Source organism: Scyliorhinus torazame, chromosome 10, assembly GCF_047496885.1.
Source record: "Scyliorhinus torazame isolate Kashiwa2021f chromosome 10, sScyTor2.1, whole genome shotgun sequence".
Taxonomy (NCBI): domain Eukaryota; kingdom Metazoa; phylum Chordata; class Chondrichthyes; order Carcharhiniformes; family Scyliorhinidae; genus Scyliorhinus; species Scyliorhinus torazame.
The window spans coordinates 165334087-165361291 of NC_092716.1; the positions used below are offsets into that span (position 1 = coordinate 165334087).

At 43.6% G+C, this 27205-nt stretch overlaps 1 protein-coding gene across 1 annotated transcript in view; it reads right to left on the reverse strand.

Moving 5' to 3' along the window:
* The window catches only part of cracr2b (calcium release activated channel regulator 2B), a 327922-nt gene that overhangs the window by 30975 nt on the left and 269742 nt on the right, over positions 1 to 27205 (reverse strand). The window contains exons 9-12 of the mRNA XM_072518906.1: positions 24617 to 24688; positions 22183 to 22237; positions 8270 to 8349; positions 3664 to 3943 (exon numbers count right to left, since the gene is read on the reverse strand). Of these exons, the coding sequence (XP_072375007.1) occupies positions 3664 to 3943; positions 8270 to 8349; positions 22183 to 22237; positions 24617 to 24688 (487 nt within the window). The remainder of the gene's footprint in view (positions 1 to 3663; positions 3944 to 8269; positions 8350 to 22182; positions 22238 to 24616; positions 24689 to 27205) is intronic.

Here is a 27205-nt window from a genome sequence, read left to right on the forward strand (position 1 = left end):
AGTTCAGGAGCCAACACACACCATTGCCCATAGACGTTTTATTGGCTTTCAAATGAGAAGTTCCTCTCAACCAAAAATAATTTTGCCCTCTACAGACATCAGGGACCTGTGTGCCAGTGGGGTTGCTTGGTAATTTTTAAGACTTGTCAAACCATTAAATGGGTACTTGCACTGGAATGGGCAAACGCTAATTATTTTCGGGGGTACTTAAGAGTGTGTGCATCAAATAAGACCCGCAATTCAATGTACTTTAATGGTGAGGTTTTCAGCAAGGTGACATTATCATGCAGCATCTAGAGGAGCAGGGCAGCACAGACAGCAACTTGAAACCTATAAAATACTGTGGAGATGCCGGCGTTGGACTGGGGTGAGCACACCAGGTTATAGTCCAACAGGTTTGTTTCAAATCACTAGCTTTCGGAGCACTGTTCCTTCCTCAGGTGATGGAGAGGTAGGTTCCAGAAACATTTATATAGACAAAGTCAAAGAGGCAAGGTAATATTTTGAATGCGAGCATTTGCAAGCAATTAAGTCTTTACAGAGCCAGAGAGGGATAACCCCAGGTTAAAGAGGTGTGAATTGTCTCAAGCCAGGACAGTTGTTAGGATTTCACAAGACCAGGCCAGATGGTGGGGAGTGAATGTAATGCAACATGAATCCCGGTTGAGGCCGTACTCATGTGTGCGGAACTTGGCGATTGTCGCTCCACGTCCATTCATCCATTGTTGCAGCATCTGCATGGTCTTGCCAATGTACCACACTTCGGGACATCACTTCCTGTAGCCTATGAGGTAGACAACGTTGGCCGAGTCGCACGGGTATGTACTGCGTAGCTGGTGGGTGGTGTTCTCACCACCATTACACGTGAGAACACCACCCACCAGGTACGTGGTACATACTCGTGCGATTCGGCCAATGTTGTCTACCTCATAGGCTACAGGAAAGGATGTCCCAAAGCGTGGTACATTAGCGAGACCATGCAGACGCTGCAACAACGGATGAACGGTCAGCGCGCGACAATCACCAGGCAGGAATGTTCCCTTCCAGTCGGGGAACACTTTGAGGGCATTCAGCCTCTGAATGCAGTTGAGGGCATTCAGCCTTTGATCATTGGGTAAGCGTTCTCCAAGGTGGCCTTCAGGACGCGCAACAACGCAGAATCGCAGAGAAGAAATATATAGCCAAGTTCCGCACACATGAGTACGGCCTCAACCGGGACCTTGGATTCATGTCACATTACATTCACTCCCCACCATCTGGCCTGGGCTTGCGAAACCCTACCAACTGTCCTGGCTTGAGACAATTCACACCTTTTTACCCCTCTGGCTCTGTAAAGACTTAATTACCTGCAAATGCTCGCATTCAAAGTATTGTCCTGCATCTTTGACTTTGTCTATTGTCTATATAAATGTTTCTGGAACCTACCTCTCCATCACCTGAGGAAAGAACAGTGCTCCGAAAGCTAGTGATTTGAAACAAACCTGTTGGGACTTTAACCTGGTGTTGTAAGACTTCTTACTATAAAGTACTATTAGGGCTGGACAGACTTTATGCAGGGAGGATGTTTTCCCTGGTTGGGGAGTCTAAACAGGAGACACAGTCTCAGGATACGGGGAGGAGGCCAAGTCACTGAATGTATTCAAGAAAGAGATCGATCATTTTTAAAAGATTTTAATGGCATCAAGGGGTATGGAAAGAAAGTGGAAATATGGCATTGAGATAGAGGATCAGCAACGTGCCAGAATTCTCCAGCCGTTCGCTGGCGGCAAGATTCTCTGTTCCTACCGACAGCGCACTCCCGCAGAGATGTCAGTGGGATTCCCCGGCAGAATGGGGTAGCTTCAATGGGAAATCCCATTGACAGCAGCGGGAGCAGGGAATCCCAAGTGAACAGCGCGGCATCTCCCGCCATCAAGAAACACACGGCTGGAGAATCCGTCCATGATCATATTGAATAGCGGAGAAGACTTGAAGGGCCAAATGGCCTACTCTTGCTCCTAGTTTCTATGTTTCTACGTTCTTGATTTATGCATTTCACTGTGCATGTACGATCACTGGTTGCAGTATTTTCCAATTTACAGGTTTACAGCAATGAAAGCTATTTGCCTTACTGTTATTTTGACCACATCCAGCTCCAGGATTTTGTGTCAGTCACTTCACTTAGTTCTCTGCTGTACGGCCTGGAAATTGGGAAAAATTGCCCAATATTGGAGGAGAGGCATGATACGATGTGGAGGGGAGAGGAAGGCTATGAATGGAAAGGAGAGAAGAGAAGGGGGGAAACAGAAGTATAGGAGAGCACGTGAATGAAGTGATAGAATGGAAATGAAAGAGGAAGCGAGGAGAAGAATGGGGAGCATTGGTGTGGAGGGTTGAAACAGAATCATGAATGAAGAGGTGAGAATAACAGGTGAGGTGCAGGGTTGAATGGGCAAGGAGTAAATCTAAATAGTGAATGGAGATAACAGCAGTGGAAAATCGAACGGCATGGAGGTGAATCGAGAAGTAAGGAAATGAATGAATGGGACAGAATGACTGAGGCGAGGCAAAAAGATTAAGAGGAGTGGGGATGAACTGAGGGGTTTGGAAAGGAGAGCTGTGGAGAGGAATGGAGAGGTAGACCTGCTACGCATGTTCTATTTGGAAGAGATTATTGGTTTATAAGATTCAGTTAAAGAGGACTTAGGAAGTTGCTACAATTCATCTTGTATATGATACACACTGCAACTATGGTGTACAGATACCAAGATTACAAACATATGAATTAGGAGCAGGAATTGGTCATTTGGTCTTTCGAGCCTACTCCACCATTCAATAACATCACTGCACATGGCTATTTCTTGATATCATGCGTAATGAATTGAATTTGCCAAAGATGGCATCTGTGATGGTGAGGACATCAGTAGGGGGCAGGGCTGGACTATCCACATGATATTTCTGGCTAAGAAATGGAGACAAGCAAAGAGGCGGATAGAGAGGGAGAGCAGAGGCTACCGGAGACGAGATGGGGAACAGCGAAGGGGAGCAGGGACGAGCAGAGAGGGGAGAGCGGAGATGAGTGTGGGGAGGCAAAGTGGATGTAGGAGTGGAGAGGACAGCAAGAAATGACTAAAGAAATAGTATTGGAAGAAATCAGAACCTTATTAGTAGGGATTTTTTAGACAAAAAACATTTTAATCCAATCTCAATTACAGAAGGGAAAAAACAGAATATTTTTTAAACACTGCATACCAAGAGGATCATTAAATGATATCGTTAGATATACTGCATTATATTTGCCAAGAGATAACCAGACAAAGGACATGTATATGAAAGCTTCCAAGGCTATTATTGCCTTGTTAACACATTGCCTGTATTATCTATTAATACATAGAGACATATGTCCATTACAGAATCATAACATTTTGGGAATCCTGGTATAGTTCCTAACCACAATGTACAACACTACAAAATTCACTTCTGAAATCATGGACTCGGCAGAACAAATGAAAACTTTGAATATCCCTAATCTTACTGCTGCTTCCCTATTCTTATTTTTTTGATAAAACTGTTGCTAAACAGTAGCTAAAACCGAGGCAACTACTTACTTTGGGCACGGGTTGCGCCGGAACATTAAATTTAGGAACAATGGCCAACTTGTAAAGTACGTCTGCCCCTACTCACCGCTGTTTCTATGCCAATAGGCTGGCCTCTGGGTGAAAGTGGAGCCTCATCCAGTTCTTCATCTTCTTGTTCAGAGGCGTGTAAAGGTAGCCCATCTACCCTGCATCCTGCAGCCTCATCTGGCAGTCTTTGATCTTCTGTCAACTTTGGACTGCATGGCCCTCCAGCACCAGATTTGTCTGTGCCCGTCTCCTTGGATACGTATTTACAGTTTTTCTTGCTGGGCTCCGATGTCACTTCCTCTGTGGTGATGAGAGATTGATCTGCAGCAACGAGCTGTCTGCGCAAAAGTCCATTTGTCACAGGTACAGAAATGAAGACAGCAAAATCAAAAACAACTGACAGTAAATATTTGGATTAGTCCCAACCAAAATCAGAAACACATTCCATGCAGGTAATTTAAAATAGAAGTCCAATTTAATGCATTTATTCTGAATGATTATTTGCCAGTGCCAGACATTTCAATTTCTGTTTTACAAACAATATGTCCAAGAATAAGGGTGATTTGACTATGGTAGTTTCACCTGAAACTTATGGAAAGCTTGAAAGCATTTGAAAGGGAATGGATGTGGGCCACCGTAGCTTGCTTAATTAAGGCAACAGCAGCAATGGCACAGAAACAAAATGAAGAGGAAGCAGGGGGTCATACAACCAATCTGATTCAATTCTAGAGGAAACTCTGATGATCTCAAATTACCCACAGGTTCCTCACATAATATGTTCCGCTGAAATTACTCTTTAATGTGTGAGACAAGAGGGGAGAACATTTATTTTAGGTGGATTAATAGAACTCAGTGAAATATTGGCGGCACCCCAGGATCCCAGGTTCGATTCCTGGCTTGGGTCACTGTCAGTGTGGAGTCTGCACGTTCTCTTTGTGTCTGCATGGGTTTCCTCCGGGTGCTCCGGTTTCCTTCCACAAATCCCGAAAGAGGTGCTGTTAGGTAATTTGGACATTCTAAACTCTCTCTCCATGTACCCGAACAGGTGCCGGAATGTCCAATCCATCCAATTTCTTGTTTGGAGGGGTGGATTCGCTAAACAGATGTATGTATGTGTAAAAAATATGCAAATAGCAAAGATGCACCATTGACGCATTTAAATCTTAGCAATGTCCTGAATACCTGCTTGGCCTCTGTTACTATGGCAGTGAGGCAGGGCAGGCCTAAAGTTTTGCATTCAGAAAGCCTCCCAGGCCTACCATGCACAAGTCAATTTCCATTTTCAGCCAGACATCTTGCGAAGGCCAAGAAGCTATCAATTGGCCTCTGGGAATGGGAGATCACTTGAGGTCAGGAGATTATCCTTGCACTAGGCCAGAATCTTCATGTTTTAGGGACGCACCTTATTTCCAAGAAAGCAGAACATTTGAACCACTGCATCTGCTTCAACCTTAATTTTAAACTCATTTGAATTTAAGGCATATTTACAATCATTATTTGTTTTATAGAAGTTGAAATTCAGAATAAAAAAGGTAATCAACAAACTGCCATAAAAAGTTTTAAATTATAATATAATCTTATGCCTCTCATCTCGTGGCTGGTTTAACACAGGGCTAAATCGCTGGCTTTGAAAGCAGACCGAGGCAGGCCAGCAGCACGGTTCAATTGCCGTACCAGCCTCCCTGAACAGGGGCCGGAATGTGGTGACTAGGGACTTTTCACAGTAACTTAATTTGAAGCCTACTTGTGACAATAAGCGATTTTCATTTCATTTTCATGGAACAACTACATTGATATTTCTAAAATTGAGTTCCCTTAAGAAAATATTCACAGGCATTTTGTTTGAATTGACATTTATTAGCAGAGATTTAACAGGGTATGTTCACTACATCCATGAGGCGGTGGGGAGTTTTCAGACACTGTAATATTCGGAACATCAAAGCTCTAAACAGCATAGGCCAGGGTAAGTTTGGGTATGCATTTACACCATCTCCCCCCGCCCCCAGCAACCCCCATACTTCTCAAGTGACTGGGGCATCCTGCTGAGCCACTCAGTCAAGTCAGGTCCTAGGTACAATACCTAATCTACTCCCAGTTAGCCAATGTCATCTTAATGACATTAAATAACATCTTAGCACAGTGGGCTAAACAGCTGGCTTGTAAAGCAGAACAAGGCCAGTAGTGCGGGTTCAATTCCCGTACTAGCCTCCCCGAACAGGCGCCGGAATGTGGCGACTAGGGGCTTTTCACAGTAACTTCATTTGAAGCCGACTTGTGGCAATAAGCAATTTTCAAATGGTGCGTGAAACTATTACAATTGTGGCCTTGGTTCCAGTGTACCTAAAGCAAGTGTCAGGCATCAAGGGAAATCCGGTACTGTGCCTGTTTCTGAGCACCCCACAGTGTGCATGTGTCAGAATAAGTTTGGTCATATTACCATGTTCAGTCAATATTGTCCTGTCTGTGGTTCTCTGCCTCGCAGAAGTTCCAACATTCATTAGTGTAAGAACCTGATAACAAGGGAACTCCTGGTCCATTTTGGAATGAGATAATGACCCATTTTGTAACCTGCAAATCTCATGTCAAAGGGGAGCAGAATCCAGCACCAAGCCAAAAAAAACATTGGCTAGATTTTCTACTCATTTGCAGGCGAGATAGAAAATCTAGCCAATAAATATTAGGGAGGGAAGGGGAAAGAGAAATTTAGCTAATTCAGTTTGTAAATCAGGTTGAGATATCTGGCAGTTGCTAACCCAACCAATATAGACCCAACCCATATTGTAGATAAGATGGATGCGGTAGGAATCTTTTGATTTAAAGCTTCAGTGATGCTACAGGAACAATTTTAAGAATTAGCCAGAAACCATCAAATCTGAACATCAAGGAGTTTATAGGACCTAAATAATAGCGCTACTGCAAAAAACTCCGGTGACCTATTCAACCTGCTTGGCCAGGTTACAAACGGAGCTTCCTTGGGAATGGTCTAATCCTGCTCCATATTTTCATGTTTGTATTTCTAACTACACAAAAGTAGCCCCTACTCTACGACTGTGACATTCCCTGCACAAACCTTTCATAAATACTTTTCTTCACTATTCCATCTCCACCTAAAGTAGACTGATCCTGTCCTAAATGTGTTTCACTTTGCCTCCTTAGCTATGGAAAGCTTAGGAAACTTTCATCCCATCTGGTCAGGCCTGGATCAGAACAGAAAAGGCAAGGGTAGCGTGTACTAACTGTAACTTCCAATCTCAAGAAAAGTGCTCAAACCTGACAAAAAAAAATCACACCTGAAATAGTAAGCAGTCTTTTTACTCATATATGTTTTCTGAATTTTCTGTTTTTGTTCCAAAGGGTAGAGTCCAGGATTTTCCCGCCTGCTGCGGGATGAGGGGCCAGCCATATGTCCACTAACCTGGGAACGATCCCAGCAACAGGAAGTACTGGAAAGTCCCACCCAAAGTGACAAAGCACTTGAGGAAATATGAAGCTGAACAGATAGAGAGATGGCTTTGTTAAAGATAAGTCATGTCTGGCTAATCTAGTTGAATTTTGAGGATGTCATCAATAAATTAGTCAAATTATTTCCTCTGACAGGGAGTCAAGAATGTCAGGACATGATAATGAGATTAGACTCAGAACATTTAGGAGGAAAATGAAGAAGCATCTTTTCCGCACAAAGTGATTTGGAAATCTGAAAATCTTTTCCTCAAAAGGCTATGGATGCTGGGATAATTAGAAAAAAATGGGAGCAGACTTGAGGGGTTGAATGTTTTACCTCCCTGTTCTATGATCCTAAAACTAGTGGGTACTGGTTTTCTTAAAATGTTGCATTTATATTGTCTTCTTTTCCTATTCTTTCTGACGGTGCTTACTCTCAAATGCCCCTTCCCTATTTTAACAAATTCACACAGTTTCCATGTGGCTCCAAGTGCCATTCCACGACAAGAGGGTAAAATGGCAACCAGCACTCCAGCTTGTACCATAACAACTCTTGGAGCCAGTCTCTATAAGCAGCTGCGAACAACCTGGGGGTCATGGTTCCAAATTTCCCTTCCTTTGCATCTTACCCAGACGGTGCTGCAGAGTTTTGGAACTTGCTGTGCTGGTTCACAGTAGACATAAACCTATCTCCGACCACTTCCAAATGCAGTTTAGCAGAGAGCTCCCTTGAAAAATTTGCTAAATATTCACTTGAAGAATGTTAAATGGTCTCCATTTTTGGCATCTTGGTTACATGGATCTATAAGCGCAAAACCTTTAGGAAACAGCAAGCCTACACATTTATGAAATGTTCACAAGAATATGCAATACTTTGGATGAAGTAGCAGCAACTTAGGAAACATTTAAAAAAATGTTTTAAATAAATTTAGATTACCCAATTATTTTTTCCAATTAAGGGGCAATTTAATGTGGCCAATCCACCTACTCTGCACATATTTCGGTTGGAGGGGCGAAACCCATGCAGACACGGGGAGAATGTGCAAACTCCACACGGACAGTGACCCAGAGCCGGGATCGAACCTGGGACCTCAGCGCCGTGAGGCAGCTGTGCTAACCACTAGGCCACCGTGCTGCCCTAACTTTAGGAAACATAAGTGACTCCATCAATATGGGACACAATTCATTGCATGCATTTATATTTGCATTGGCAAGAGTCTAACCGTTTGACTGGCTTGTCCTCCACCAGGTAATTCCCTATCACTGAACCTCTCTTCAACAGAGGTTTTTTGCTGGGGGGGGCCTGAAAATCAAAATAAATCCAGAACAGTTAATCCCAGTAAGTCTGTGGTGGAAAAAGAAAGAAATAACATTATTCTCAACAGACAATAATACATAAATAGTCACAGACCAAAAATAAATACTCTCAACATCCCAAAGCTTCTCAAAGACCTATCTACATAATATTCAAGCAGTCACTTCGTACTTATTTTCTATGGGTACTGCTTGTTGCAGCAAGGTTTTGTGCCACCAGAATAATGCCATTTAAAAAAGAACTGAATAGGTCACATCATCCTGGGAAGGAGGGCAGCCTGTGATCATTATTGTTGTTATACAAGTGGTTTTGACAACGTTTGGAAACAATGACATAATGAGGATGACATAAATGTCAAACTCTACCTTGGTGCGGAAACAAGTTGTAAGACATCACCAAGTTCTGCTGCTCTTCAAACAATGGGAGGGACATGGAAGAGAAATCTCCCACAGCTTGCCGGTGTATCTGATCACCAGTCCTTCTTCAAACACAGCTGCCAAAGCAAGAGTTTTTACGAGGCACATTTGAATGAACAATTTTCACTCAGTCTCTGTGCGGCAATAGATTTTTAAAAAATTATCCCGCTGAGGTGACAAAGACTTCAGATCAAAATTTGGCATACAAAGCTGAGGAATGGGAGAGTAAATATTTTTTTTCAAAAACCCTGTGCCTTCCCTATAGTTCACAGATTGGTCATGGAGGTTAACACAACACAAATCCATATCTTCATGTCCCCCTACCACTGAAAAACAAAGGGAGGACTGTGGAGAATGAGAAAGTCATAGTAACCCTTCAGTGGATTGATGGACACTAATAGCCACACACTGGCTGTTTACACCAGTTTAAAGCTGTCATTCTATTCAAAAAGTGTTTGGTTCCCTGGATTCCAGCATTATTATGCAAGTAAATCCGGGCAGTTGGAATAGGTGTTTGCTTTGGAAAAACATCACAATTTTTTAAATGGTGAGCATCACCATATGACATTGACATGATCAGAGAGTGCAAGAACATGACACCTCCCCAAGCCACTGGCTCAAGGCCAACACTGGCAAATACCTACAAAACAGACTCGTCGACTGGGAATGGCGCAGGGACACAGATGAACAATGAAATAAACAGCACAAGGTAAAGAAATATCAAAATGTAAAGAAAATTGGCCCACTGCTGATAAACATGATGGAGACTCTGGGTTTGTTTTGTCCATTTCAAAATTAGGGCATTGGAGGATACAACGGTAAAATATTGCAGATGCTGGAAATCTAAGATAAAAGCAGGAAATCCTGGAAATACTCATCAAGTCAGGAAGCATCTGTGTAGAGTGAAACAGAGCAAATATCTCAGGTTGTTGACCTAAGTTCTAGCACATTAAAGGATACTAGCTTCTAAAACATCTAACGATGGTGACAGCAATGATATCGGGTTTATTTTGCAACCCATCCAAATTTAATTTGCCTGCCTCGGAACCAATGACCGCCCCCAACACAAGTTCCACACCTTCAATTCTCTGGAAACAGTCTCCATTTTAAATCAACGCCCTGTTGATAACATTTCATTAGAATGCCTTTTGAAACTCAGTCTTGACCGTCCATTATCCAATGTTTAAAATCTTCTGAATCCTCAATTAGATTCCAGTCTGTAATATGTTCTTGAGTATCCATTATATTGTAGAGAAAATGAGCCTGATTTGAAGTCATTCAAAGTCTACCGACTTACACAGCGTTAAAATCAGACCCAATGTTCCGACTTTACACTGCCTATGGAGAACCTTTCCTGTTGAAAGCACAGCTTGGAAAATTTGACTATGAGCTGTGCACAATTAATTCTGACCATTAGTTTAAATGGCAAGAAAACAGACAAGGCAAGTGCAGAAAGTTACCCCTTGTATCTAAATTGTTTCCAATTCATAACTTCTTAACTTCGTCATTGTGCCAAGGATCGACTCTTCGATCTTTTAAATGAGAAGCCGCCATTTTAAAGCATTTCTCTCATTTAATGAGCGGGATTCTCTGGCATCGCAGATGCACGTTTCCCAACGGCGAGAGGCAGCGTGCCATTCGCTAGCAGTGAGATTCTCTGTTCCCACCACTGTCAATGGGATTTTCCATTGAGGCCACCCCATACCGCAGGGAAACCCACGGGCGGGGTGTGCTGCTGGTGGAACCAGAGACTCTCACCACTCTGGAACTGTCCAAGAATTCCATTCAATATCTCATCTGGCTCGGTGTTGAATCTTCTCTAACACCCATGAGAGTTGCCACAGGAGGTTTACAACATTAAGGATGTTATATAAATGCAAATTGTTACTGTTGATAAGAGAATTCTATTGAAAGCAGATCAAGATTTTACAGTACCACATGGAAGCCATGCTACAAGTGTGGCAAATTAAAAGAGATATTACACAGTTGTTGACATCAAAAATCTTTATTATCAGAAGCAGCATATTTGGGGATTTCCCTCAAATAATTTTACACATGGAAGTATTCATTTATAAATCCTTCATCAAAATATGTACACGTTATGCAGTCCTTTAGATCTCTGTAATTTAGTATTTTATGCAAATAAAATATAATCTAGTATAGTTTGAATATTTAATGTGTTATGTCTAGAAATGAATAACATTCTAGCTATAAAATAAACAGCTTTATTTTCATCATATTTGACTGAATCAATTCACCATCACTGAGTGTTGACTGGACCAGTAGACATTGGGAATATGTCAATGTACCAACTTTGTGAATGATGGTCGAAGCAACTAAATCAGTTCTCTCTAATCATGGCGGGGAAGGGTAAAGGTGTGATTCCGAATTTTAAATATGTAAGATTTATGAGGTAGATTAAAGGATGTTCTTTTTGCTGAAAGTCAGAATTTGAGAAAATGAGTGCCAGCAAAAAGAAAAGCTAGGAAAAATGACATGCGTTGACCTAAGAGAGGGAACTCGCACCCCCTGGAGTTTGATGCCACAAAGTGCAATAGAGTCATGCTGTGTCAAACATAATTTATGAAAAGATTCTCAGTTGATACCCTAGATCTCCAGATCATTTACTATAATACCTATCTGGAGTTAAGTATCATTAGTATATAGACGGTCACTACAGAAAGTTCTCAGAACATCTAAATTGTAACTGGCTAGGCAGAGAGCTCAGTCACTGAAAGTGGCTGCTGTGTAGACATATGGATCAAGTTCATCTTTTATGCACTGCTAAGATCTTTTTCACAGCTGAATGCCTGGATCTTAATGCTAGGAATAGGCAAACAAATATTCATTAAGATATGCCCTTCATCAGTGTAAGGGTGGGAATGAAGTATGTAAGAACCCATTGTTACCGTCTTAAAACTGGAAGTTATAATTTCACAGCTCTAGGACCTATATTAGAAAAATACATCTTCCACTTTGGAACAACTGGGAGAAAAAAATAGTTTTATTTTCTCCAGGTGTCTTGTGGTTAGCACTGCTGCCTCACAGCGCCAGGGACCTGGGTTCTATTCTGGTGGCCTTGGGTGACTGACTGTGCGGAGTATGCTCTTTCTCCCCGTATCTGCGTGAGTTTCCTCCGGGTGCACCAGTTTCCTCACATAGTTCGAAGATTTTGGGAGGGTGCATCCAGCCCGATCACTGGGAAATCCTCAATCAACACAGCTTCAACAGATGTGATAGTTTCTGGCAGAGGGGCGGAGGAGCTGCTGCCGTCCTCCAGAGCGCCCCGAGAGGTGTTCTCAGTTGACATTCAGCTTCTCTGCCACCATGTGACACGTTAGGACCTCCCTGCTCACCACTGATGGACAGCCGCCTAGCAGTGAGATTAATTGTCTCATGCACCTTACACAGGCAGTGACCTTGGCAGCCGAGCTGGAAGTACACATTTATCAAGGCTTCCCTGCCTGGATCCATGTCCTCACCCTTTTCCTCCTTGGGTTGCTCATCAGTCCCATCAGTAGATTCATCCTCCACAGCATCTGAAGTTGCCTCGTGATCCTCAGCCTTCATTTGGTCCCCCTTTGCCAGAGCCAGATTGTGAAGAGCACAGCAGGCAATGACTATTAGTGACATGTGCTCTGGAGGATACTGCAGTGCTCTGCTTCATCAGTCTCAGTCCAGGCAACTGAACTGCATCTTCAGCAGCCAATGGTCCTCTCTCCAACTGTCCTTGTGGAGGCGTGACTGTTGTTGCACCTCTGCTCTGCTGCAGTTGTTGTGTGCCAGAATGGAGTCATGAGGCACCTTTTCATGGTATATCCCTGGTTACCCAGGAGCCCAGGACAACACTGTGGTTAGCACAGCTGCCTCACGGTGCCAGGGACCTTGGTTCATTTCCAGCCTTGTGTCACTGTCTGTGTAGAGTTTGTATGTTCTCCCTGTGTCTGCGTGGGTTTCCTCCGGGTGCTCCGGTTTCCTCCCACAGTCCAAAGATGTGCAGGTTAGATGGATTGGTCATGCTAAATTAGCCCTTAGTGTCTAGAGATGTGCAGGTTAGGTTATGGGGTTACGGGTATAAAGGGGACTGGACATGGGTAGAGTGCTCTTTCGAGGGGTTGGCAGACTCGATGGACCGAATGTTCTTCTGCACTGTAGGGATTCTTTGATCGTATATGATCCAAACCATCTGAAGCAATGGTCAGCCTTGACACCTGTGTGTGTTGCATGATGTAAGCATCATGTGAGCTACCAGGGTAACGGGAACAAACTTGCAAGATGTATGTCTTGTAGTTTCAGGTGACCTGAATGTTTATTGAGTGGAACCCTTTCCAGTTCATAAAGGTTCCCGGGCTCACCTGTAGGTGCCTTAATGACCATGAGTGTAGTCAATGGCACACTGGATGCGGGGGAAACCAGCAATCACGGCAAAGCCTCTGCTTCTCTCAGCCTGGCTGACCTCTTCTGGCAGGCAATGAATGACCCGTCTGAAGAGAGTGGCATTAATGAACTTGGCTTAACTGCAGGAAGCAGATTGGGTCACACTGCATAGATCCCTCCACTGACCCCAGTGGCGTAGAGGCAGAGGGCCACTGTGACCTTCAGAACCACTGGCATGGGGAGGCCATCGTGCAGTTGGATGTGACCTCCGGCCTAATCATCGGGTATATGGTTGTAACAGTGTCTCTAGCGAGGCAGAGCCTTCTTCGCATTGGACCTTGGACATGTTGAGGTATTTGGAATGCTGCCTGTACACTCTGGCTAAGAGACTAATGGTGTCTGAGACACCTTGGTTCCCTGCTGGCCCTCACCACCTGTGTCTGTGATTCTCTTCCCACAGGTTGTACCCCGAGACACTGCCTACCTCCTCCCCCTCTTGGCCCTCTCTTCATTCTCAGAGGAAGTCGCACCAGCTGGATGTACAATCCCCATGATCTGAAATGGACAAGCTCTATCTCATACACCTAAGGGTGCAGTCTGCTGAAATCTTCAGACAAAGATAGCAAGGAAAAGTATTCGAATGCACCAAAAATGACAGAGAAACTGCTCAAGTCACATAAATGTTGCAGCAAAAAACTTTAGAGACAGAGTATTTGCTCCAGAGGCCTTTTATCCCACCCTCGGATGAGGACTCGAGGAATGTGCATTGGTTGCCTGCTGATGCGCCCGAGTGCAAAATTGCACTGACAACGTAAAATTCTTTCCAATTGATAAATTAATGGCCTTGACTGGCCCTTTAAGTGTCAGCCGCATGCGTCCAACTCCCGGTGTGTGCGTACTGTCTAATATTGCACGCATGCACAATGATGTGGGGACTCTCGCCTGGGTTCGGTTCAGGCATGTGTCCGTTTTGCCACATTAAATTCTGCCCCTTGTGTTTGTATACAACTTGCTTTTTTTGTCCTCTGAATTTTTTGTAGTTTCTTAGATCAAAAGAAATCTGCATAAGCAGCAGCCACACAACTCTATCTTCAACACAGCTCTGGTTGGAAAGAAGCAGTGCAAGGTATTCCGACTGAACAATTGCACCAGAATATTATGCATCAGCCCAATGGTGACAAATATTCAACAATTAATGCTGAATTGTTGAGAAAAACTTTTCCAGGACTGTAAACAACCACACTCAAGTGTGTAGAGAAAAGGCAAAAATTAAAATAGTTAACTTTTTCTCACCATGAAGACAGCAACTGAGACTGCTGTCAAAAGCAGATAGTGAATCAAAGACGCAATTCAGAATAAGGCTTTGAACACAGAACAGAATGGGTTCACAGGAAATCATCAAACCAGAATGGAAGGATATGCTTCCAAATTTCTTAAAGGGACAGAGTTATAAAGTGAAATTCTTCTCTCCCACAATATGCATCGTCAATCAAATAATTCCTTGCTACAGTCTTCACAAACAGAGGTGCAATATCTGTCCTGCCTTGGTATGGTCTACTGCTTTGGTGGGTTTATTTTGAAACTAGCCGCAACATTGGCACCATTACAGCAGTTATTAAGGAAGAATCAGTGGTGACAATGGAGGGAGCCTCCAGAGGAAGCCTTCGGAGTTGTGAAGCATTACAGTTGTCAAACCTCCAGGTGCATTTTGATCCAGGGAAACCAATCATACTGACATGTGGTGTGTCCCCTTGCAGTATAGGGGCCGTTTTATCCCACATAATGGTTGATGATTCAGAGCATCCCATCACCTTTGCCTCAATGACCCTTTTAGAAGCTGAACAAAACTATGCCCAGATTAAGGAGGGCTTAGCAGTTATATTCGGTGTGAAGAAATTCCACCAGTATGTGTACAGTCGACGGTTCGACACAGAATCATAGATTATTGGGCCTGTTAAGGAAAGATAAGCCCATACCGCCCATATCCTCAGCGAGGGTGCAGTGTTGGGCCCTGCTATGGGAGGCTTGCAACTATGCATTTCAGCACCAACCTGGGATGCAAATTGCTAATACGGATGCATTAAGTCACCTGCCTCTACTCAAGAGCATTCCACCACCACTGGTACCCCAGGTGATTCTAGCCCTACACTTTCTAGACACCCTGCCAGTGTCGGCAGGGCACATCTGCAGCTGGACCCAAATATACCCTATTCTTTCGCAGGTCAAATGAATGATGCAGTCTGGCTGGCCATTACGAGAAGTCTGAACAGCTGAGGCACTACTTCCTTGTCAAGATGAGTTGATACGTGAAGAATGTGATTCTGTGGGGTTCACAGGTGGTCATCCCGCCTCAGGCCTGGGGCCCCTCCTTTAAGAGCTACACAACTCTCACCCAGGGCAGACAAAGATGAAGATGTTGTTGTGCAGTTACGTATGGCAGCCAGGCATAGACAAAGCCATTGAAGAACTAGTAAAACAGTGCAACCCCTGGCCAAATCAGCCATCTTTGCCACCTTCCCCCACACTTCACCTCTGGGAATGGCCAGGTCGCCCATGGTCCAGGGAAGCATTGATTACGCAGGCCCATTCCTGGGTAAGATATTTTTGGTGCTGGTCGACGGCCACCCGAAGTGGCTATCGGTTCACAAGATGGGGACCACTACCTTGGTGGCCACGGTAGATGCCGTGCTCGGAGTGTTTGTCATTCATGGGCTTCCAGTGTCAATGTTTCGGGCAATGGCACCCCCTTCGCCGACAATGATTTCCAATGTTTTGTGAGAGCAAATGGCGTATAATATACAACAATAGCCTCCTAGCACCCAGTGTCGAACGGTCTGGCTGAGAGGGCCGTTCAAACTTTCAAGAATGCCATAAAAAAGCAATCGATAAATCACTTCACCAGAGGTTGGCAAATTTTTTATTGTACAACTCAATCCCTCATTTAAACACGGGGCCACGCCAGCTGAGCTGCTCATGGGCTGTCAGTTGAGAACCTGATTGGATTTTGTATTTCCACATTTGGCGGGGAGCGTGGAGGCATGTCAGGCCTCCCAGAAGAGTCATCAGTCAGAGCAGACAGGTGATGGATCGTCCAAGTGGGAGACCTGTTTTTGGTCCAGAGGCCTTGGTTAGAAGGATGGGGTGTGGCCCAGTTGGGACCGGTGTCTTGTGGTCAATGCTAACAGAAAGACTGTCAAAAAGCACATTGATCACCTGAAAGGTCACGTGGTGGTGACCCCCAACGGCAAATCCAGCAAGCATCATGAATAGTCCTGCAACACGGTCCAGCCAAGGGGAGCCAGGGACTCCTGTTTCGGGTTGGTCTGCTGCATCTTTCGAGGTCATTAAACCTAGTTTGCCTGTCGTCGAAGTGGGCCCTCCTGAGGTGCAGCGACTGTGGAGCCTGTGGCTGGGCAAGAGGTCTGGGAGGACCCAGAGGCCTGTGAGAACCTAGAGGTCTGAGAGGATCCAGAGGTCTCCAACCCGATTGGCTTCTTGATGGACATTCTTTCCTTGGTTGTCCTCGTTAACCATTGTAACTTTTGTACAAAGTTTTGAGATAGTATGCTGAGGGACTCAAGGGAGGAGGGATGTGGAAACATGGCCTTTTTACGGGGGCAGGCTCCATGGACCATGTGACTGGCTCGGGCCCAATTGTGCAGGAGCGTGCAAATCCTGGCCAAGGACCCCGGGCAGTGTCGACCAGGGAGCCGAAGTGCTAAGTCCTGTTGTATTGTGTTCTGTGCCTGTTATCTAACAACCTTCGCCTTTCATCACTAAACCTCATTGTTTACTACGACTGGAAGCCTCCAGTGTATGTCGCGAGATAGCACAGTATCTTTCAAATTCAGTCAGTCATTTTGATGGAAGAATCTATAATTACTGCAGAGGGCAATAAAGTAAGTTATATACAAACTGATGAATTATTGCCCACAAAACACCTGTCGAAAATTAGATTAATTTTTTTCCCAGGAGTTTCTTTTAATGTAGCTCCTGGAGCTGTGAAATTAAAATAAGTCTTGTTTCAATTCAGTGAGTAATGGATTCCTACATCCTTCGTTCCCACCCTTATACTGGAGGGCAGATTTCAAACAATATTTGTTTACCAATACCTTTGCACTAAAATCCAGATATTCAACTGTGAACTGGCCCTGAGAAGTGCATAAGAGACAAACTTGGACTGGATGTTTGTACACCAGCCACTTTCAGAGACAGCAAAGAGTTGGCAGGAACATTAATTTTGGACGTTGCATTCTGGTATCCCGCTAACCTTCTAGCTAGATGATCAATACTGAAACTATCTACAGCTCTGCATCCACCCTTTCTTGTGTATCTGAGAACAGAGGCACTAATGCAGAGGTAATGATAATGCACTTGAAGTCAGAATATTATCTTCCCAAACTGACCCCGTCCACAGTTTACAAAAGTAATGGGCAGGGTTCTTTGTCCCACCAGACCTGTTTTCTGGCGTTGTGCACCCACCAGCAGCGGGATCCTCCGTCTCGGCCGCCACCAATGGGGTTTCCATTGTGGCCACCCCCACACCGTCGGGAAATCTGCGGGCGTGAGTGCGCAGCCGGCGCAGCGGAGGATTTCGCCGACGGAGAATCCCGCCCAACATCTCTCCTTTTGGAAACTTTTAGGAAGGTGTAGGGAGGTGAAAAATAAATGTTATAAACAATTGCTCTTCTTGCAATACTTCTTCAAAAATCCAAAGCATAAGGGAATAAAGTTGATATAATCAAGACCTGTTTACATAAGAACATAAGAACTAGGAACAGGAATAGGCCATCTGGCCCCTCGAGCCTGCTCCACCATTTAATGAGATCATGGCTGATTTTTGTGGACTCAGCTCCACTCTCCGGCCCGTACACCATATCCCCGAATCCCTTTATTCTTTAGAAAGGTATCTATCTTTTTCTTTAAAACGTTTAAAGAAGGAGCCTCAACTGCTTCACTGGGCAAGGAATTCCAGAGATTCACAACCCTTTGGGTGAAGAAGTTCCTCCTACACTCCGTCCTAAATCTACTTCCCTTTATTTTGAGGCTATGCCCCCTAGTTCTGCCTTCCCCGACCAGTGGAAACAACCTGCCCGTGACTTGGAGGGGTACCTCGAGGTGGTGGTGTTCCCAGATGTCTGCTGTTCTTGTACTTCTGGATGGTAGTGGTCGCGAGTTTGGATGGTGCTATCTAATTTAAGGAACCTTGGTGAGATCCTGCAGTGCATCTTGTTTAATTACCTATCCTCTGGTTATGATTATCTATGAGGTGCATAATTGTGTAATTTGGTTTTCATTATTTTATCTTCCTCTAACGGATTATCCTTCATGTCGTTTAGTCTTACTTCTCCTCACCTGTGAAGACTTTAAAGCACATATGAATGGGCCTACAGCAGTAAAATACTAGTCAACAGCCATATCAGGTAAATGGCCCCATATGAACTGTACCCATCCAGCTCTGAGATATCCCTTGTACATACCCTGAAGATGTGCTAATGGGTAGTACAGAAAAATACACAGCTTTGCTTCTCAATAGGAAAGCGGGAGAGCAGCAAATAATTTGTTTCAACAAAGTAATGTATTATCAGTGTCCACTCTTCCGCCACTGAAGATTGTACTTGGCAGAGTCACACTAATTTGAATCAGCAACACGTCAGACAGGATGAACTTGAGATAGGCTTCAACTAAAATCTGATGGCAAATTATGAATGAAGATTATGAAGTCACTTTCTAATGCTGATTTCAAACTCCATTACCTGGACCCTCTCAGCTTCACTTCTAAAGAAAAGGAGAAGAATCGGTGGAAAACAATTGAGTCCTCCCTCCAGATAACAAATAAATTGGTGGGACGAATAGTTCTAACATATTTTAAAATGTCTTTTCTTCTAATTAATTTATGGAATGTGAGCGTCGCTGGCCAGACCAGCATTTAGAGCCCATCCCTAGTTGTCCTCGAGGTGGTGATGGTGAGCTGCCTTCTTGAACCGCTGCAGTCCATGAAGTGTAGGTACACCCACATTCCTGTTAGGGAGGGAGGTCCAGGATTGACCAGTGAAGGAACAGTGATTATAGTTCCAAGTCAGGGGTGGTGAGTGACTTGGAGGGGTACCTCGAAGTGGTGGTGTTCCCAGATGTCTGCTGTTCTTGTACTTCTGGATGGTAGTGGTCGCAAGTTTGGATGGTGCTGTCTAATCTAAGGAACCTTGGTGAGATCCTGCAGTGCATCTTGTAGATTGGACACATGGTTGTAGCTGTTTGCCGGTAGTGGAGGGATTGAATGTTTGAGGAAGGGGTAGCAATCAAGTGAGAAGCTTTGTCCTGGATGGGGTTGAGTCTCTTGGGTGTTGGAGCTGCACTCATCCAGACAAGTGGAGAATGTCCCATTACACTCCTGACTTATGCCTTGCAGATGGTGAACATGCTTTGGGGAGTCAGGAGATGAGTTACCGACCGCAGGATTCCTAGCCTTTGACCTTCTCTGGTAGCCACAGTATTTATATGGACGAGTTTCTGGTCAATGGTAACCCCCAAGTTGTTGATAGGGGGGGACTTTTTGCGATGGTAAAGCCATTGAATATCAAGAGTTGATGGTTAGATCCACTCTTGTTGGAGATGGTCATTGCCTGCCACTTGTGTGGCATGAATGTTACTTGCCACTTGTCAGCCCAAGCCTTGATGTTGTCCAGGTTTTGTTGCATTTGGACAAAAATGTCTGGAAACCAATTAAGGGACTTAAAAGTACGAAAATGACACCGCATAGTTAATAACTCAATTCGATGCCATACTTATGATGGTCACCTAAACGACTCCCTAAACAAACAAAAGGATTAACTCCTCATGTCAACAAAACAAAACACTACAGATGCAGAAGTCTGAAATAAAAACAGAAAATGCTGGAAATACTCAGCACGTCAGGCAGCATCTATTGGGAGGAATAGAATTAATCTTTCAAGTTGATGATGACCTGAAAAGGACAATTAGGAATGGGCAACAAATGCTGGCCTTACCAGTGACACCTACATCCCATGAAAGAATAAAAAGAATGTGGATGTTGTTTTCCATCTACCATTCAACATACACAAAGTTTAATTATTTTTCATGTATACATAATTTGTATTGATACACCATTTTGTATGATGCATACAAATCATGCCAAAGCTGATCTCAATAGAAGTTCAAATCAGGAGGCAAGATGGTAAGATCAGAACCTATCTGTTCAGATACCAAATCTGATATGCTCAACTTGCTAACGGTGTTCCTGACAATTTGCAATGCTTTTGCACATCCACATGATACTTTATTTTAGCAAGGGAGGAAAAAAAGAGCTAGATTGAAAGAACAGTCCATTGTGTGAAAGAACAGTCCATTGTGTGATATGAGTCACCATGATTTACTGAATGGTATACAGTTGCCACTTTTCAAAAAGTGAAACCTTTTCTGCCCCCAAAGAATCTTGGTGGGGAGAAAGGCTTGGATTCCTTGCTCTTGACTAGCAGTCGCCTTTACTTTCGCCTTACTCCCTCCCCTCTCCAGTAGAGTCCAGATCTCGTCACCACGCTGCTATTACCTGTCTGGACCTGTTGACATCACTGCAGCCGCTGCCTACTCGCAGTCTCACCACGCTCATTCTCCTCATGGTGGGAGCACCTGACCCAGTGCACCTGTACCCCAACAACAAAGACGATGGCAAGAGGTGACTACCACATTGTCACCCTGGCGACCACAACTTCTCTGCCCATCAGCAGTACCAGACCTCGGGCACAATGGAAATGCGTTCAGGAAAGATTCCCTCTGCGACTGAGGACAAATATTAAAAATACTTGACTATTCTGTAAAATAAACCTTGTATCAAGGTAACCACAATGCAACATGACCCTGATAGTGTGCAATGTGCATAGAGACAGCACAGATGTGACGCGCACGCATCTCCAAACTCTATGTTCTGTGTAGAGGACGAGGGAAACATTGGCAGGGACCAAGGGATGGATAGAGGCAAACTTCCAAAGTTTAGGAGGAAATCAATTTGAACTGATTCCTCATCCAAAAGTTATCCAGGAATGTACTGGTGAAAGAAAAATGGATTTTAATGGTCTCTAGTTACAGAAGGAAAAAAAAAACAGCCGATAATATTACTTTGGCTAAAATGTCTGTATCATCCAAGGATGAACAGGAGCTGAGGTTCCACTGGGATATTATCCAGCTGGAATTTCCAGCTGCTCCCGCTGGCATGATCTCCTGATCCCGCTGATGGCGGACCCCCACCATAGGTTCCCCGGCAAAAGGGGGTGCATACAACGGGAAACTCCATTGACAGTGGCGGGACCAGAAGTTCCTGCCACTGGCCAATGGCGGGTACACCTCTGTGTCAATACGCTTTAAACAAACATCAGTGCACCTATCTTTTAATAACCCCACTCCAACTGGCCTTTGATTGTTCTGCAAATTAGCCCACTTATTGTATGCAAGATGAAGCATGAGCTGAAGCTAATGAACCTTTGGCCTCATGTTGCAAAACCTTCATGTAACAGATGCTGAACAGGATTGGATTTCCTCCTTCAAACAAATATGTGCACCCTCAAAGATGCAGAATCCCATCGAATTAGTGCACAGAACCAGCAGGACTCTACATACCTGATATAAATATGTTTGACAAAAAATGTAATTTTAAGATGTTCTGCTCCTCTCTGCGCATTATATGAATATCACTTCTTGTGACTAAAGAGATTCTGTCTGCATGTTGTGTGTTTACATTTGTGAGAATGAAGCTATCTTAAAGCTGACTGGAATTAACCTGCTTATTGTGTCCAACTCTGTAAATAACCAGCACTGTGCAAACTAAATGAGTTGGTATTAATTAATCATGTTGTTTGGTACCCACACAATGATACAGCTAAAAAGGTGTGGAGTTTGGCAGAACTGGTTTAGAGTGGCCCCAAGGAACATAGTGTTGACACACAGGAGTGCAGCAGCAGCAGCAGCAGCAGTAATTGTCACGTCTCTGCACTACAACTCGATTTTTGAGACTAACCAGCTTCTTGGCTTCAAAGGCATCTCTTTCGTCTCGGAGTTTCTTGTTCATCTCCCTGATTGAAAGAAAAAGGATGGATTTGCAGTCAGTGGTCACAGACAGTGCATTGAATTATACTGGTGACACTCTACACAGTTAATCCCACTAATAGTGAACACTAACAAGTATTCAATGTTTATCTCTGTTGAGTAACTACCCTGGGGAGTAAAATCTCTATTTCAGGTCGTCATCCATTGTGTTGGTGTTAGCTTAAAAGTTTCATTACTCTTCTGAGTTAGATGGCTCCTAAGGTACAGGTGGTCATCTAAACATGAAGGGTGAAATTTCATGGCCCCGCCACAGCAGGGGTGGGGGCCCTAAAATGCAGCGAGCCTTTGACTTCTGGGAGACTGAAAAATCCTGCAGGCGGAAGGGGTTGTAAAATTCTGTCCACAAGCACTGCTTGATGCTATAAGACCCACACATTCTTTATTTAAGGACACAGTTAATCTATTACAGGGGTGAAGAGAAGAGAGGTTGCATGAACAGTCCACAGTATCTGACCTGGTTGGGTCATGTGTCATTCATCCAAGCTTTGACCTAATGGCCTTTGAGGAGTATACATCAAGCAGTTTCAGTACATATGCTACCGCAGCAAGCATATGCCTGGCTTCCTGCCATCAGAGCAATGACAGCGCGACTCCACTTGGACAGACTCTGCCAACATCACCATGAGAGATGTAGCCATTTTGCCCACAATGTATCTGTCATATGGATATGGAAGTAAATGGAGTCGAGGTATAAATCAACTGCGATATAACGCAATAGCCGATTAAAAATGAGGGACTGAATCGTCCCCTCCAACCGTGTCCCAGCTCCTTGTCTCAATCTTCCTATGTTTCCGATTATGTACTTTGCTTGGTTCATTTATTTTCAAGTACAAAACAGAGAACATCAGTTTATTGCCAGAGTCGTGGCTAGGCCAGCATTCATTGCCCATCCCTAATTGCCCTTGAACTGACTGGCTTGCTGGACAAGAGGGCCATTTCAGGGGGTATTTAAGAGTCAACTACATTGCTGTAGTTCTGGAGTCACATGTAGGCCAGGCCAGGCAAAGATGACAGGTTTCCTTCCCTAAACGACTTAAGTGAACTAGATGGCCGCTTACAACACTCGGATTGGATTGGATTGGATTTGTTTATTGTCACGTGTACCGAGGTACAGTGAAAAGTATTTTTCTGCGAGCAGCTCAACAGATCATTAAGTACATGAAAAGAAAAGGAAATAAAAGAAAATACGTAATAGGGCAACACAAGGTGCACAATGTAACGACATAAGCGCCGGCATCGGATGAAACATAAAGGAGTGTAGTGTTAATGAGGTCAGTCCATAAGAGGGTTGTTTAGAAGTCTGGTAACAGCGGGGAAGAAGCTGTTTTTGACATTGGTTTCATGGTTTCACTCAACAATGGTTTCATGGGAATCATTAGACTTTTAATTCCAGATTTCTATTGAATACAAATTCTACCATCTGCCAAAGTGTGATTTGAACCCAGGTCCCCACGGCATTACCCTGGGTCTCTGGATTACTAGTCCAGTGACAAAATCCTATTTTGCGACAGATCAAGTAACCAAGTAAGCTAAATCAAATATACTGCGGGACAAATCAAAGGGACAGCCCCTTAAAGTGACACTGCCTCAAACAAAAACAAATCACAAATGAAACTTAAAACACACCAAAACGTGATTAAGAGGGTTGATAATGCACCCTAGTTCCTGCAGTGCCCACCTCAACCGTGCCGGTGGGTTCCACGTACTCCCTCTCCAGGGAAGAATGGAATGAAAATGAAATGAATGAAAATCGCTTATTGTCACAAGTAGGCTTCAAATGAAGTTACTGTGAAAAGCCCCTAGTCGCCACATTCCGGCGCCTGTTCGGGGAGGCTGGAGTCTGCGATGCTACAAGACTGAGACCCCTTATTCTGAGCCGTTCTGCACAGTGACAGCGACGACAAAAGAATTGCAAATAAATACAACAGGAGCCTTGATTGTTTTAAGATATGTGACTTTCATTGGCCAGTACGCGAAACAAACCACGCTCTAACCATCAGAGCTAATCGCCCAGCTTTTTAAAATATCCTCCTGTTGCTATGGTGGGATTTGAACCCAAATCCCCAGAGCAATACCCTGGGTCTCTGGATTACTAGTCCAATGATGATACCACTATACGACCGCCATCACCTCCCCCTGTTTGCATTAATATTTTACTAAATTTAATAAATGAGAGGAAAAATACCTGAGTAGCAGTGAGAAAATAACCTACCAAATGTATTATCTATTGAAATAATATCTTCTTTATTACAAGAATGAAGAAACATTATTGTAATTAACTTGCAATTATTTAGAAAATCAAATGTTGATGTTTGAGCTATCATTTGGACTCTTGCCATAATTACCTGAGAAGTTCCAGCTGTCTCAGTAGACTTTCTCTTTCCTTTTGCATGTTCTTTGACACCTTCAGGACATCCCTGTTCAGAGAAAAGCCTGCTTAATGGTTTCAAGATTTAATTTCTGAAGCAGATTAGCCTAACCAAATGAGAGCTCCATGGAGGCCATCAGCGCCGCGTTTGCTCACGTTGCAAGGAGTTACATTTGAATAGCACAGCAAGTATTCCCAGCTCTCCACTTCCACTATTGGCAGTTATCACTCACTATGGAAATACAACCAACCTCAACTAAACAGTGGGGAGATCTTGTGGCGCAATGGGTAGAGTTCCTGCCTCTGAGTCAGAAGCTCCAGGTTTGAGTCCCACCCCAGGATATTATGGCCAAGGAAGGTGCAATCATAATGTATAAACCCGCAAAGTCCTTCTACACACACCAATGACTGGCGGTAAGAGTGGGAAAGACTCCTGGTCAGCTATTCTTGATGCAGAGCAGTGTAGCACCCACCCCCCTCCCCCCAAGCTATAAGCCTTTGGCGACAGGCTAGCAACTTGTTCCAGGAAAGACCTCGCTGTGGGACAGATGAAAGTCAACATTGCGTGCCATTAATCATTAATCACCAAGCGAAATATCATAAAAGATTAATCACCAAGCTAAATAGCAATTGGGTCATATGATAATTAGTCTTCCTCCCAGAAGTTCCCCAACGAAACAAAAGGATATCCGGTGGACAGTGGCTAGCACTGCTGCCTCACAACGCCAGGGACCCAGGTTCGATTCCAGACTTGGGTGACTGAATGGATTTTTGCACGTTCTCCCAGTGTCTGCATGGTTTCCTCCAGGTTCTCTCACACAGTCCAAAGATGTGCAAGGTAGGTGGATTGGCCATGCTACATTGCCCTTCCTGTCCAGGGGCAAGCAGGTTAGGTTACAGGGTTATGGGGGAGTACACATGGGTAGAGCGGTCTTTCAGAGTGCCGGTGCAGACTCGATGGTTTGAATGGCCTGCCTCTGAACTGCAAGCATTCTACGTACGCCATATGTTTATAACTTTAATTTCTTGAAGCATCCCTCTATCAGAATTTAGAATCATATATAATTAAGAATTCTACAATATGTTAAGGATTCATGAGGTTTACAGTGTGAGACTACAACCTGTTTAATGAGTATTATAACTCTATTTCTTTTCAGTATAGATTACATTGAAATAATATTTTGAATACTACGAAGTGCAAATACAAACTATGTTAATTCCTCTAACTTGAATTTTTGAATCCAGTAAAAAATGTAAATGATCAATATATCCGAACAAACATTAAACATCTTATACTTACAATTCAAAGAACAACAGAGACTCACACATCAAATCTTATTATGCCTGCAAAACTGCTAAAATTTATATCACACCTGGGACGTTCCGGGCCCATTTCAAAGGGACCAAAGTGGTGTCATTTGCATCTGATAATGTCACTTTGCAGGGTCAATGGCTCTGCCTAGACAATGTCTTCCCAACTCCAGACCCTCAAAATGGACAATACTCTTTCAGCAATTAATGACTTGTTATCTCCAATTGCAAACGCATCGGAACTGAACCCTGCCACAAAGGAAAAACTCTGTAGAATTTGAGTTCTCCGACTCAAGAAATCACGTGAACTAATACTCATTTCTATGGTCTTTTTTCTATCACGTGTGTTGTGTATGTGTTTGTGTGTGTGTTGCGGACACTGATCCCTTGGGTACCCAACGTTTTATGTTAATCATAATGCAAATTTGCAGCGGAATAGTAGTGAACTGGATCACACAAACTAAAGGGATTGGGAAACCACACCATTGCATACTTTAAAAACAGTTTAAACACCTTCTGCTTACGGACAGGTGATAAGAGGAAATGGGTAAATTTGCCTGTATCTTCCCTGTCCATAACAGCATTCACATATAGAGAACTAAGCATCAGTGCAACACTCCAATTTCATCTCCTACTGATTTGTTATTCTTTGACGAGGGTGTTCTAAATGGTCTGGAACTAAAGACGGTTAGTTAATACCACACCTATTTTGGACATAACAGATGGGATCATTAATGTTGTCCTTAATATGTGGACTATTATTAAGACTCACTTCATTATCATTTGGTGGCCTTTATAAAAATAAATCAGAATCAATTAGCCTTAAGAGTGCGCCAGCTCACTTTTTTAGACATCAGCATCAACTACAAAATATAAACAGCGCGAACTGCAGATTACTAAATCATTTAATGCATGTCAGATGTCATTCTGTTATTCCAAATTTGTATTTTTGGGGGAAAAGATTGAAAAGAGATTAGAGCCAAATATTTAAAATGCAGAATAAATAATAAGAATGAAAGTAGGTTGTTCAATTTAGCTAGTGATTAATTTAGGCAAGGGTTCTATCCTCTTATCCCTCACAGGGTAACAGGGTGACTTGTGGAATAATTCCCACCAGTAGTATTCCTTGCTTTATCGATTTTGAAAAAAAAAATGATTATAACTGGGAGAAAGTATACTGTTAGGTGTTAAGTTATTATAATCTGAATTGTAGCATTCCAGTTTGCTGCAGCTGGGGCAATAAGATTTTGCTGTA